Below are 13,830 nucleotides of genomic sequence, written 5' to 3' on the forward strand. Positions count from 1 at the left end.
AAATTAAAAGAAAACAGAAAACACACATGCACCCCAAAGTTCATAGCAGCACTGCTTACAATAACCAAGACATGGAAGCAACCTAAATGTCCGTTGATAGATGAATGGATAAAGAAAATGTGGCATATATACACATATATATGTATATATATGCACAATGGAGTATTACTCAGCCATAAAAAAGAGTGAAATATTGCCATTTGCAGCAACATGGATGGACCTAGAGATGATCATAGTGAGTGAAGTTAAGTCAGACAGAGCAGGATAAACAATAATGATAATACTTATATGTGGAATGTAAAAAAATAATACAAAGGAACTTATTTACAAAATAGAAACAGACTCACAGACATAGAAAACAAAATTATGGTTACCAAAGGGGAAAGGGGGAGGGATAAATTAGGAGTATGGGATACACACTACTATATATAAACAAAAAGGATTTACTGTATAGCACAGGGAACTATATTCAATATGTTGTAGTAATCTACAATGGAAAAGGATCTGAAAAAGGATATATATATATATAGATAGATAGATAGATAGATAGATAGATAGATATATCTATCTATATATAGATAGATAGATAGATATATCTATCTATCTATCTATCTATATATATATATATAATCTCCAAATCACTTTGCTGTACATCTGAAACTAACACAATATTGTAAATCAACTATACTTAGGAAAAAATAATAAATTTTATAAATTTTTAAAAAGAAGCAATCACTGGAGCATCTCCCACTGCCCCTGCCTCTTTCTATTAAGGTTGCCTGGTTACTGCCTGCTGTCCTAAGAGGGTGTGGTTTCTGCTGGGTGGCCCTGCTGCCCATCACAGGGCCTGAGACAGCCGGCAGCTGTGGGACCTCCTGCAGTTCCTAGTTTGTCCATTAGATGGCACAAGATGTCTGTGGCTGGGCCCATTGATCCCAGACACCAAGGGCACACTTGGGGTTTTTTCCCACCTGCAACCAGCAAGCAGAGATCTTAATGTTGTTGTTGTTTTTTTTTTTAGCTGTGCCACGCGGCTCGTGGAATCTTAGTTCCCCAACCAGGGATGGAACCCAGGCCCTTGGCAGTGAAAGCACGGAGTCCTGCAGAGTCCTAACCACTGGACTGCCAGGGAATTCCCTGCAAGCAGAGATCTTTACAGAAGATCCTTACCCCCTTCCCAGACTGGGATCCAGACCCAGAGAGGAAGAGGACCTGCTCGAGGCCACACAACAAGTTTAGCCCCTGCCACAGGCTGCTTTTCTGCAGTGTGGAATGGGCTGTCCCCGCATCCTGTTCCAGTAGACCCAGGCCTCCCCTGCAGTCACAGCTGGGGGCTGGCTGAGCTTAGATCCCCAGGGTGAGCTGGCAGGTTGAGGAGTTGTTGGGCCTCCCACCCATAGCTGATGGCCACATGCTGGTTGAGGGGCTGTCTGGCTCAATCTCCAGCCAGACACTGGCCCCCAGCCCGGGCTACTAGGCTGAAACATCTCCCCAGGGAGATGGACACAGAGGAGCTCCACCCCTCCAAGGGCCCAGGATATGATCACCATCATGGCAGCTGCTGCACAAGCACCCCTCACCAGTTTATAGAGCCTGTTACACCTAAGGTGGCTGGTCCCTGGCTCTGGAAGGAGGAGACTGAGACCCAGAGAGGGAAAGGCCTTGGCCAAGGTTCTTCAGGGAATCCAGAGGCAAGGTGGCCTCCCTGAGTAGCACTTTGCCTAATCCCAGGTCAAGAGGCATGTATATTTTGAGGGGAGATGGGGACAGGGAGACAGGGTTCCAGGTCCCTGGGTCCTTCTCACGCTGACTCAGAGACTGAGCTGTTTCTCTTTCAGGAATGAGATAGGAAGGGAGGTGGGGTCCCAGTACCCTCAGGAGCCTGAGAAGCAAGAGAGGGTCCCAGGAAGGGGCAGGACTGAGCAAGACCTGTTCTCAGGCTGCTGTGTGGCCTGGGCCACGTCCTTCATTCTCTGATGCCCCCAAGTTTCCTGAGCACCATCTGAAGGCCCGGGCTGGTAACTTGCAGGAGTTTCTAGAATCCTGGAAGCACCAGGATTCTCGCTCAAGGTGTCAGTTACTCTGACACAGAGGCATCAGCCGAGGTGGAATGAGAGTGGCAGGGCACTTGCTCCCTCCCTCTTCCTCCCCGCCTTCCTGGCCTGGGACGGGGTGGAGCTGTTGCCTTATAAGTGGCAGGCCTGGCGGCAACGGAGCAAACTACAACCAGCGGCAGCGGCAGCGGCAGGACCCAGGGCAGCTCTACAAGCAGCTTGGTGTCCCGGTTCCCCAGCATGGCCCCCTCAGCCTGGGCCATCTGCTGCCTCCTGTGGGGCCTCCTGCTCCGCGGCGGCAGCCTCAGCCCTGGCCCCAGCGTGCCCCGCCTGCGTCTCTCCTACAGAGGTAGGGCAGTGCGCACCCTGTTTGTGTGTGTGTGTCCCTGGGAGCCCTGGACCCTGCCATACCCCAGCTGTGGGACCCCAGCCAGCCCAGGGCAGTCTGTTCTGACAGCAGGAGGGATGCAGTCACTCCCAGCACAGCCTGTGGGAAGGGCTTTACAGTCACTCCCTGGCATGTGCTCCTGGCTGGCCGCCAGAGGCAGGAGCCTGGGAGAAAGGCAGGGGGAGGGGGACAGGTCCTGGAAGACATGGCCAGGGTGGAGGTGGGAGAGACAGAGACACACTGGGGGAGAAACTGAGGGGACTGCTGAGAAAAGGAGAGAGACCTCAGTAGAGATGGGCAGAGAGAGATGGGGAGGGGTCAGAGAGGGCAGGTCTGGAGTATCTGTCTGCTCTCCGCTGGGCCCCTTGCCCAGGGCAGACAGTGGGGAAGAGGGCAGCATCCTGTCCCTCTCGTCCGCCCTGCAGTGGGGTCCCTCACCCTATGCCCACAGCCCTGTTCCCCCTCCTGCCTCTTGCAGCCCACTTTGCAATGCTGGCCTTTCCTCTTCCCCTCCATCCACGAGGCTCTTTGTAGCCTCCCTTCTTTGCCCATCCTGGCCCAGGAGGCTCCTCTGCAGATCTAACCTGATATGTTGTGCTGCAGCTGGCACAGGCCTCTTCTAAATCAGATGAGACAGAGGCTCTCCACAGGTTCTTCTTCCTGGGGAAACCAGAGGGGTGATCACCTTCCCCCAGGAACCCCAGTCCGAGGAGGGAGACCCAGGCCTTCTCTGGAGAGTCGGAGGCGGGAGACATGGCTCCACTCTGGAGAGTCTGAAGGGAGTCAGGGCGGGGGTGGGGGGGCCGGGGGTTGTGGAATGTGGTCCTTCCCTGGGAGCTGTGGCTTTGGGCTAAGTCCGGCTACAAGAAAAGGTCCAAATAGGGCAAATCTCCTCCAAAGTACTGTCAGGCATGGAGGGCTTCCTGGAAGAGGCTGTTAATGAGTTTGGGGATAGAGAGGATGACCTTTTGGGCTTGGATACCTCACCTTCCCAATGGTGGCCATCGCCCCTTCCCACCACATCCTGCTGCTCTGCCCTTGCCCACCCATCATCTCCAGCTACCTAGCTGGACCCCAAGGACCTACTTCAGGATCCCCACCTCCTGGGACCATCATCCCCAGAGAGCCACCCCCATCCCTGGGACCTGGGTGGGCAGCGTCTATGGAAGAGAAAACCCTCTTTAGCCATATCCCTGGACCAGAGCCTAGAGATCCACCTGGCCATACCTGGCATCTCCCACACCCAGGCCTTAGCCAGGTGCTCCCTCTGATGGAATGTTCTCCCCTGTCCATCTGCTTGTCCCACTGAGTCAGCCTTGCATGCTGCTCAGACCACCCACCCTTCCTCCAGGCTCTCCCAGCACTTCACCCAGCTTGCTGCCATAAGTTCTGCCAGTGGGGCCATCTTCCCTAGGGACTGGGTAGAGCACAGATGGGCCAGGGGGAAGGAGATGTTAACTGAATACCAGGGGGCCACGGAGTGAAGGTGTAGGGGGCAGGCCCCTGGGTGGGCTGGGCTGGGTGGGGGGCTCAGAGCCCCCTGTCCCACCCACCCCCAGGAGTCATTTCCCTGAAGCCCTCCAGCACCCCTTGCATGGAAACATTTTCCAGATGTGAGTGGGGGCGGGGACAGTGAATGCACAGCTGGGACCCTCCACCTCCACAGATTGGCTAGAGAAGTGGGCTGAGCAGCAGGCCCTGACCCCCTCCCTCCCTCCCTCCTAGACCTCCTTTCTGCCAACCGCTCTGCCGTCTTTCTGGGTCCCCGGGGCTCCCTGGACCTCCGGGCCCTCTACCTGGACGAGTACCGGGACCGCCTGTTTCTGGGCGGCCGCGATGCCATCTACTCTCTGCGGCTGGACCAGGCATGGCTGGATCCCCGGGAGGTGAGCTGGACTGACCGGGAAGCGGCTCTGTCTGAGAGCTGGGCAACTCCAGATGGGAGGCCAGCTGGGTCAACTGAGGCTGTGCGGTCAGGGGTCACACAGGCTGTGTTTCAGGTGCTGTGGCCACCACAGCCAGGACAAAGGGAGGAGTGTGTTCGCAAGGGAAGAGATCCTTCGGTGAGTGATGTCGGGAGTAGCTGCCCCCCACCATGACCAACACCCAGTCCCTGACCCCCAGGAGAGCCTGGGGCTGCTCCCCTGCTGCCTGTTCTGGGGCCACTTGAAGCAGATCTTGAAGGCTCCTGACGGTGCTGAAGAATCTACCCCCCGCCCTAGATCATCCCCCCATCCCCCCTCCCCCTAGGTGGAGTGTGCCAACTTTGTGCGGGTGCTGCAGCCCCACAACCGGACCCACCTGCTGGCGTGTGGCACTGGTGCCTTCCAGCCAACCTGCGCCCTCATTGCCGTTGGGCATCGTGGAGAGGTGAGCCGGGGCGGCCCCGCAAGGGGCTGGGAAGCAGTGACATTTCCTCCCTGTTGTCTGAACGCTCCCCATTGAGCCTGGGTCAGGGCAGAGGGGTCAGAGCCTGAAAGGCACCTTTGTGCCAGGGAGCTGACCCTGCCGGCAAGGTCCTGAATGAGGGCGCCTTCCGCCCACCCCCACTCTCCAGCCGCACGCGATGGCCGCTGCCCGGGTCGGGGCTGGCTCTGCTTTCCTAGGTGACGCCTCTCCCTCCCTCCCTCCCTCCCTCTCCCCAGCATGTGCTCCGTCTGGAGCCCCGCAGTGTGGAAAGTGGGCGGGGGAGGTGCCCACACGAGCCCAGCCGTCCCTTCGCCAGCACCTTTGTAGGTGGGTGATGCCCAGGCCAGGGCGGGCATGACAAGGGTGGGAGCCGGCCGACGTCACTGGGAAGGGATGGGGTCTGGGTACAGGGCCTGGCCCTCCTCCTCTGACTCTGCCCCCTACCCTCACCCTAGGAGGGGAGCTGTACACGGGCCTCAATGCTGACTTCCTGGGGCGTGAAGCCATGATCTTCCGAAGTGGGGGTCCCCGACCGGCCTTGCGTTCTGACTCTGACCAGAACCTCCTGCACGGTGAGCCCAGGGGTCTGCTGAGGGTGAGGCTGGCTGGGGTCTGCCCCTGGCACTGGCAGGGAGGTGGGAGAGCTGACGCTGGAGTGGGGACCAGAGGGGCAGCCCATCCCCACTCCACTGCCTGGGACTCCGGCCTCCAGTGGGGTCCCTGCACCTCTTCCCCTCCTCACTGGCTCACCCCCCACCCTGTTCCTCCCCCGTGAGGCCCCCACCAGCTTCACCCTGTTACCTCACAGACCCCAGGTTTGTGATGGCCACCCGGATCCCTGACAACTCCGACCAGGACGATGACAAGGTGTACTTCTTCTTCTCGGAGACAGTCCCTTCACCTGATGGAGGCCCGGGCCGTGTCATCAGCCGCGTGGGCCGCGTCTGCGTGGTGAGAGCTGTGGCAGGGACAGTGAGGTTCACATCCTGGCCGTATGTGCCTTCCCAGACCCGTCCCAAACCGCAGCAGTAGGCAAACTGAGGCAAGGGTGTGGAGCCGGCATCCATGCCTCCCCCACAAGGGTGAGGGTGGAGGAACAGGAGGAGGGGCCTGTCCTTGGGACCCAAGGCTGACTGGCCCCCACTCCCCAGAATGACGCAGGCGGCCAGCGGGTGCTGGTGAGCAAATGGAGCACCTTCCTCAAGGCCAGGCTGCTCTGCTCCGTGCCTGGCCCTGGAGGTGCCGAGACCCACTTTGACCAGCTGGGTAAGGGCATGGCCAGGGCAGGCTGGGTGAGGGCTGGGGAGGGCTCAGAGCCAGTGAGTGGCAGGCATTGGTCGTGGCCTTCTGTCTCCAGAGGACGTGTTCCTGCTGTGGCCCAATGCAGGGAAGAGCCTGGAGGTGTACGCTCTGTTCAGCACGGTCAGGTGGGCACACGGCCTCCCCTCCCCTCCACCCCTGGCCCCGTCTCTGCACTGCAGCCTCCCCTGTTGAGCCCCTGCCTTCACATCCGGCCTCGCCATGGGTCCCCGTCTCTGTCCCTGACTCGGTGACTCCGTGGCTGTGCTCTCTGCCTGGGGGTCCTCGTTTTCTGGTCTCCGCTGACTGCAGGCACCGTCCTCCCCTCTCCTCCCTGTGGAGCCAGGCTGCCCCCTTCCCGCCTCTGACAGCCCCCCTGGCCTGACTGTCCCTGTCCGCCCTTGGCAGCGCTGTGTTCCAGGGCTATGCCGTCTGCGTGTACCACATGGCTGATATCTGGGAGGTCTTCAAGGGGCCCTTTGCCCACCAAGATGGTCCCCAGCACCAGTGGGGGCCCTATGCGGGCAAGGTACCCTTTCCCCGTCCTGGTGTGGTGAGTATCTGCCTGGGAACAGGGCAGGGAAGAGGGCCGAGTAGATGCCAGGAGGGGCTCTGCCTGAGGACAGGCCTGTGTCTGCGTGTGGCCCCAAGGCAGCGGCTGAGCTGGGGCTCCAGAGCAGCTGGGCTGGGTGGGGTGAGGATGGGAGCAGAGCCCAGACCACACTAAGGAGTCTCTCCTACAGCGTGAAGGGTCCACAAGCGGTCCCTCTGAGGTTGGCGTGCCCAGCCAGTGGAGCCTAGAAACAGACTGGGGTGGGGAATGTGACATCACAGGAAGCTTCAGGCACTCCCTTTGCCGCTGCCCACAGTGCCCCAGCAAGATGACCGCACAGCCAGGACGACCCTTTGGCAGCACCAAGGACTACCCGGATGAGGTGCTGCAGTTTGCCCGAGCCCACCCACTCATGTTCCGGCCCGTGCGTCCTCGGCGGGGTCGCCCTGTCCTCGTCAAAACCCACCTGGCCCAGCAGTTGCGTCAGATCGTGGTGGACCGCGTGGAGGCAGAGGACGGGACCTATGATGTCATCTTCCTGGGGACTGGTGGGTGGGCTGAGTGGGGTGGCTGGGCAGGGGAGGTGTGTGAGGACCTATGCTGCCCATTCCTCTCCCACTGACCCCTCCTCCCCTGCCCCAGACTCAGGCTCCGTGCTCAAGGTCATTGCCCTCCAGGTGGGGGACCCTGCTGAACCTGAGGAGGTGGTTCTGGAGGAGCTCCAGGTGTTTAAGGTGAGTGGGGAGAACTGATGGGAAGGGTCCCCTCAAGCCCCGTCCCTGCATCTAGGCCTGGCTAGGAGAAAGCAGGAGCAAAGTGCAGGAGGGAGATGGGCCTGCTGTACTGAACCTGCGGCCAGTGGGGAGTGAAAGTGATGACGCTCACTACTGCAGAGGCCTTGCCGATCCTTCTAAATGACTGCAGGGCCTGGAGACGCAGTCTGTGAGCTGAGAGTTGGGGGGCCCAGTGAGGGATGGCCAAGGCGACCACCCCTTGACAAAGCCCTGCCAGGTTCAAGTTGCAGTGAGGGGCGGCTGACACCCCAACTCCCCAAGGGGTTCTGTTGACCCCTCTATAGAGTCAGACAGGGGATCATCTGTGTTTGGGGAACTGTTGTGCTTCCCCACATGGGATGGGTGATTTGGGACAGCTGCCTCATTGCTGGGGAACAGGACTGTGGGAGGGGACACCAGAGCTTTGTGCTTGTAGCCAAGCCTTGGAGGCCAGCCAGGGAGAGAGGACCTTTCTAACATAGGAGAGACTGTCTGGCCTTAGTTGCCAGGGAGTGCACTGACCTGGGAAAAAGATGGTTTCCACCCAGAGTCTGGAAGAGGCTGAAAACAGGGATGCAGGGGAGGTCTTGCTTCTTTCCCAGGTGCCAACACCCATCACTGAGATGGAGATCTCCGTCAAAAGGGTAAGAGTAGCTGCCATCTCTCCCCACTCCTCCTTCCTCTCCACCTGTCTTCTGAAGTTTCCCTGAGCACTCTTGTTGTCTCATGGAAAGTTGAGTCACAGCAGGCCCTGGGGCTGCCTGATTAAGCCCTGCAATGAGGGTTTAGAGTTCAGCTGGGAGCTGAGATTCCCATGCATGAAACCAGCGGGAGCGGGAGGCCCGGAGTAAGTGAGCATGTGTTCAGATAAGGGGAGATCCACAAAGGCCAGTTCCTCAGGGGAGACAAAAACGTGCTTGAAAACAAGATCCAGATTTTAAATCAAATAGATTTTAGAGGCCTGCTGTGTGTCCTTTTGCAAGTGGCAAAATCTCCCCAAGTTCATCTGCCCCAGTTCATCTTTGGGTAAATCTTGACTTTTGTACTGGGATTGCTTAAAGCAGAGCTCACCTCCAAAGTCAGGGGCAAGACAGGATAAAGGCCACTGGGGTAGAGGGCAAAAGTCTGCTGCCGGGAGGGTCTGGAGAAGCCCCTTAGAGAAAAGACCCCAGGTGTGCCCCATTCCCTCCACGTCCTAGCATAGGATCTGATGTAGATCAGGTGGGTGATAAACATTTTTTCTTCTGGGAATGCACTCAAGAGGTTCTGGAAGACTCTTGCGAATGTCAGGGGTCTCAGGAAAGCCAAGGGAGCTGAGAGCCTAGCTGCTTCTAGGCAGAGCACAGGCTCACCTCGGGCTCTGCCTATGTCCCTCCCAGCAAATGCTGTACGTGGGCTCGAGGCTGGGCGTGGCCCGGCTGCAGCTGCACCAGTGTGAGACTTACGGCAGTGCCTGTGCAGAGTGCTGCCTGGCCCGGGACCCGTACTGTGCCTGGGATGGTGCCTCCTGTACCCGCTACCGGCCCGGCACCAGCAAGCGCCGGTTCCGCCGGCAGGACATCCGGCATGGCAACCCTGCCCTGCAGTGCCTGGGCCAGAGCCAGGAGGGTGAGTGGCGGCGGGCATGGGGGCGCCAGCTGGGCTCTCACAGGGCCCCCACTCACCCCTGTGGCCTGGGCTTGACCCCTGTGAAGTATGGCCTCAGGCCGTTCTTGTAGTAACAGGCAGTCCTCAATTTCCCTATGTGGGCAGCTCCTGTCAGCATATGGGTTAGGGTCTTTGGGCAGAGTGAGCGGCTTAGGGATCAGTAGATACCTAGGTCCCTGTCACATTCATGGGAGCTCCTGGACTGAGGGAGTCAGTGGGTGGTCCCAGGGGTCCTATAGTTCCTGAGCTGAGCCCACCTCCAAATCCTTCCAGAAGAGACTGCGGGACTCTTGGCGACCACCACAGTCTACGGCACAGAGCACAACAGCACCTTCCTGGAGTGCCTGCCCAAGTCCCCCCAGGCCACTGTGCGCTGGTTCTTACAGAGGCCAGGGGACGAGAGGCCTGACCAGGTGAGCGAGGACCCTGGCTCCAGCCTGCCTGTGTCCTGAGGTCACACCCCTCCATGAACTCTGGGGGGAACTTGCCAAGATCAACTTAAGAAAAGTATGTATTAAAGCCCCTGGGGTGCCTAGAAGGAGGTGCCCCTGTTCCTGCCATCTGGGAACACCCAGGCCAGATGTGGTAGAACTTCTCCAGTGACAGGGGGCCCACAAACTCCTGGGCACTGAGCTGGGCTCTGTCTGAGAGCGCGGTAGCAGAGATAGGAGAGAGGGAAGGGGTCTAAGCTGGTCAGGAAGGCCCCCACGCTTACACATATGGCTCATCTTCAAAGGGGTCTCTTCCCCAGGGGTTCTTGGTCCTCCTCTGCCTTAGGCCTGGGCCCCTGATCACTGGCCTTTGCACACACACCTCCACCACACACACACACTCACACACTGCCTGGTCCCACACGTCCTCCCTGGAGTCCAGCTGTCTGCCTAGGCCCTCTCCTCCCCCATCCAGAAAAGTCTGTCAAGCCCAGAGATGGCTTCAGTCTGGGGCCTGAGGCTGGGTGTGGGTGGGGGCAGGGTGAAGAACCATTCGCAAGCCGCTCCCACGGGTAGGGAAGAGGAGGGAGTGGGTTGATTACAGGAGGGGCTCTCCTTCCAGCTTGAGAACTGGGGGAGGCCAGCCTTGGGCCAGCTGTTGGGCTGGGCACTGAGAAGTCTCCCCCAGGGGGGAAGGGGCAGGGGAGCGATGAGATGGAGTTACACAACACTCACCACCCAAGCAGTGCTGCCTCAAAGTACACATGTGCGGACTAAAGCCCAGACAGGGTCCAGGCCAGAGACGGGGCTGGATCGGAACCGTGTTCCACCTCCTACACTGTGATGGGGCTGTGGGCCCTGCACTGTGGGGGGGAGTGGGCAATGCAGACCAAGACAGGGAGGGCTGTGTGTGTGTGTGTGTGTGTGTGTGTGAGTAGAGTGGAGGGGAGTTCTTGTCCTGGGTCTGGGGGTATAGCCCCCCTGAGTAAAAGCCCATAAATACTTTTTAACCCTCTGTTCCCTGGGAATATGTGCCAGGGCCCCCCAAGGCCAAGACAGGGGATCCAGAGCTCTGAGTAGGGGAGAAACCAGTCACTCAAATCTTTGAGAAGGCCCTGTCCTGGATTATGGGAAGGTGAGTCCCTGCCTGCAATTAGCTCACGGTCGAGGAGGCTGAGCCGGCCAAGCTGCTGGGAAGTGGAGAATGAGCCCTGAGATGGCAAATTTGGAAAAGCAGGGGCAGAGAAGTTGATGGTGCAGGCCCTGCTCCAGGCGCCCTCACGCCCTCCCACACCCCCAGCAGGTGAAGACAGATGAGCGCCTCCTGCAAACGGAACAGGGGCTGCTGTTCCGCAGGCTCAACCGCCTGGATGCGGGCACCTACACCTGCATGACGCTGGAGCACGGCTTCTCCCAAGTGGTGGTCCGCCTGGCTCTGGAGGTGATCATGGCTGCACAGCTTGACACTCTGTTTCCCCGGGAGCCGAGGCCAGAGGAGCCTGCAGCCCAAGGAGGTCCGGCCTCCACCCCCTCCAAGGCCTGGTATAAGGACATCCTGCAGCTCATCGGCTTTGCCAACCTGCCCCTGGTGGATGAGTACTGTGAGCGTGTGTGGTGCCCCTCCCGCAGCCGAGGCCGCAGCAAACAGGCCAAGGGCAAGAGCTGGGTGGGGCTGGAACTAGGCAAGAAGGTAAAGAGCCGGGTGCAAGCCGAGCGTAATCGGACACCCCGGGAGGTGGAGGCCACATAGAAGAGGGAGGAGGAGAGGGGGTGGTCGGGATGGGCCAAGTGGCCAGCAGCAGCCCCCAGCCTCTCCCACCCACCCAGCTAGGGCAGAGGGGGCCAACATGCCTGATTGCCTCTTAGAGATGGGAATCTCTGCCCCCAGACCCCTACCAGGCTGCCCACAGGATAGGCTGGGGCCTGATGGAGGGCCTTGTGCCCTGGGCCAGTTCCCTGCCCCTCTCTGTGCTCTCAGTCCCAGGCTGGAGCCAGCACCCTCGGGCTGCTGGCAACTCCAGTGGGCCTGCTATTTGTTCTTGAATGAGGCCCCCAGAGCACATTTCCACTTGTGCCGGAAGCAAGAGGGCTGGGTGTTTTTTACCCAGCCTGCAGAACAATGGCCATTCTGAGTGACCCTTAGACTGGGTGTGTGGGTGCAGCTGAGGAGGTGTCTGGGCAGGGGGCCCTCAGGCAGCTGAGGAGGGTGGAAGTTGCCTCTAAGCTAGTACCTGCTAAGAAGACCTACCCTGACTGAGGTGGGGAGGGAAAGTGGAGGCGCTGAGAAGGTGGAACAGCAAGACCCCCTCACACTTTGTGCCCTGATATCTTGGTAGTTCCCTGCCACTGCACAACCCCTCTTCTGCATCTCAGAATCACAGAAGCATAGACTACTAGAGCTCTCTGGGACCTGGGGATGGTCTGGACCTCCAAGCCTGACATCCCCTCATCAGGTCCTAGAGCGGCCAGGCCAGGTTTCCTGGGATGCCCACACCTCCTGATGGGATTGCCCCTCCCCACCATCAAGGTCTCCATGTTGATGAGCAGGGAGGGGGTGAATTCTAGGAGAATGTTATCCCCCATCTCTGTGGACTAGAGATAGGGAGAGGGGAGCTGGGGAAGTGTGGGGTGGTTGGAGGAGTGAGCTATCTTTCCCAGGGCAATGCAAACTGGCCCACAGCCTGGGAGGGTGGGGATGTGGCAGCTCTGGGAGCAAGCTGCAGCTGGTGGTCAGGACAAGGGGCAGGGCTTTGCCTGGGGGGGGCCACAGAATATTGAGGCTTTTGAGATGGGGAGAGGGTGGGAGACCCTAGGACTGCCTGTGGGACCCAGGGGCAGGCATTCTCAAGGACCCCAGAAGGCATCAATTAGCCCAGGAGACAGATGTTTCCCACCCTGGGATCTTTGGTTTCTGCTAAATAAGGGTTTGTCACGGATGGTTCATTTATGAAGCCTTTTTTTCTTTTAAGGGAAAAAAAATGTAGGGGGAAGCTTCTAAGTCCTGCTGGTTCTTGGGGGTGCTGTTGGCTCAGGTGGCCAGGACACAATCTGTCTGGGCGTGTAGGGAGGTGTTTTTGCCATCAGCAGTAATGTGTTTCTTTGGCTGGGGAGCGTGGAGGGGGAGGAGGAGGAGGACTAAATGAAAAGTTGTTCCCAGCCTGCATGTGAACAAGTCAGTGACGCACAAAACCGACAGGAGGGAGACAAAAGCATCAGGTTCGAGATTCCCTCCATTAAAAACCAAGATGAAGGAAGGAGGAAAAAACAGATAAAAAGCAAGACAGGGCTTCCTGCCACACTGAACTCAAACCCAGACTCTGCCTTGGATTTTATCCGAGCCACCCCTGCACTCCTTCCCCCCAACCCCCAGCCCCTACCACCTCTAGAGAACTGGGGTCCGAAAAATGCCCCTCTTCCCCTCTTTGCACAGTGAGTGAACCAGAAGCACTGAGGTTAACCTGACAGCACTTTGGGAAGCCTCTGGCCTGGGGTAGCTGTGGCTGGGATGTCAGCACGTAAAAGCAGAGGAGGAGGACCATGGGGGGAGGAGGAGAGAGGGGCCATGGAAGAGGGTGGGGAGACAGCGCAGAGCCCCATGAATGGGTCTCAGAGCTGCAGCCAGCTCTGCCCCTCTATCCCAGGCTCTGCACTGGCTGCTAGGCTGGGTCCCCTGGGGAAGTTACTCTGGAAAACAGAGGGAGAAGGAGTTAAAAATCCTGAACAAGGAACACCTGAGCTTGGAAAATCATGGACAGCTTCTACTGGTCCGTACCCCGCACCCCGCCGCCGCCTCCACGGTACCGTGTGTTATTCACTCCTGGAAATGCTTCTATGTGTGAATTCTATTTTTGTATTCATATGTTGAGATGGGCCTTGTGGTTTCTCTGTCTTCAAAGCACACTTCTCATAATTACTATTGTTCTTTTTATCGTCACCGCCCCTGAGAGCTGGTGAGGATAGTGCAGGGGTTTTCCACACAACCTGCAAGGAAAGGGATGAAGTTAATACTTATATCACATAGTTATTACCATTATTGTATCTGTGTATTTTTTTTTTTTTTTTTAATTTTATTTATTTATGGCTGTGTTGGGTCTTCGTTTCTGTGCGAGGGCTTTCTCTAGTTGCGGCAAGTGGGGGCCACTCTTCATCGCGGTGCGCGGGCCTGTCACTATTGCGGCCTCTCTTGTTGCGGAGCGCAGGCTCAGTAATTGTGGCTCACGGGCCCAGTTGCTCTGCGGCATGTGGGATCTTCCCAGACCAGGGCTCAAACCCGTGT

At 58.2% G+C, this 13,830-nt stretch overlaps 1 protein-coding gene across 3 annotated transcripts; it reads left to right on the forward strand.

The window, feature by feature from the left end:
- Positions 1-2,237: 2,237 nt before the first annotated feature.
- SEMA3G (semaphorin 3G) lies at positions 2,238-13,088 on the forward strand. Of its 3 annotated transcripts, none has more exons than XM_057555181.1 (16): positions 2,238-2,403; positions 4,168-4,328; positions 4,443-4,505; positions 4,693-4,812; positions 5,088-5,178; positions 5,307-5,423; positions 5,660-5,802; positions 6,003-6,117; positions 6,209-6,278; positions 6,559-6,703; positions 7,020-7,251; positions 7,346-7,437; positions 8,079-8,120; positions 8,856-9,084; positions 9,397-9,536; positions 10,855-13,088. In XM_057555181.1, exons 1-16 carry the CDS (start codon positions 2,295-2,297, stop codon positions 11,302-11,304), a joined length of 2,319 nt encoding a protein of 772 aa, XP_057411164.1. In that variant the 5' UTR covers positions 2,238-2,294; the 3' UTR covers positions 11,305-13,088. The 3 variants fall into 3 exon arrangements, with proteins under 3 accessions (XP_057411164.1, XP_057411165.1, XP_057411166.1); XM_057555182.1 differs by having other exon boundaries at positions 10,858-13,088; XM_057555183.1 differs by lacking the exons at positions 2,238-2,403; positions 5,088-5,178 and having other exon boundaries at positions 4,219-4,328.
- The last annotated feature ends 742 nt before the right edge of the window (positions 13,089-13,830 follow it).

Source organism: Balaenoptera acutorostrata, chromosome 10, assembly GCF_949987535.1.
Source record: "Balaenoptera acutorostrata chromosome 10, mBalAcu1.1, whole genome shotgun sequence".
Lineage (NCBI taxonomy): Eukaryota > Metazoa > Chordata > Mammalia > Artiodactyla > Balaenopteridae > Balaenoptera > Balaenoptera acutorostrata.

What these genes read in the sequence shown, in the direction of transcription:
- SEMA3G (XM_057555181.1), top strand. Translation starts at nt 2,295, where the DNA reads ATGGCCCCCTCAGCCTGGGCCATCTGCTGCCTCCTGTGGGGCCTCCTG. An exon ending in TGACCAGAACCTCCTGCACG is followed by an intron (nt 5,424 to 5,659) that starts GTGAGCCCAGGG and finishes GTTACCTCACAG; the next exon opens with ACCCCAGGTTTGTGATGGCC. An exon ending in GCTCTGTTCAGCACGGTCAG is followed by an intron (nt 6,279 to 6,558) that starts GTGGGCACACGG and finishes CGCCCTTGGCAG; the next exon opens with CGCTGTGTTCCAGGGCTATG.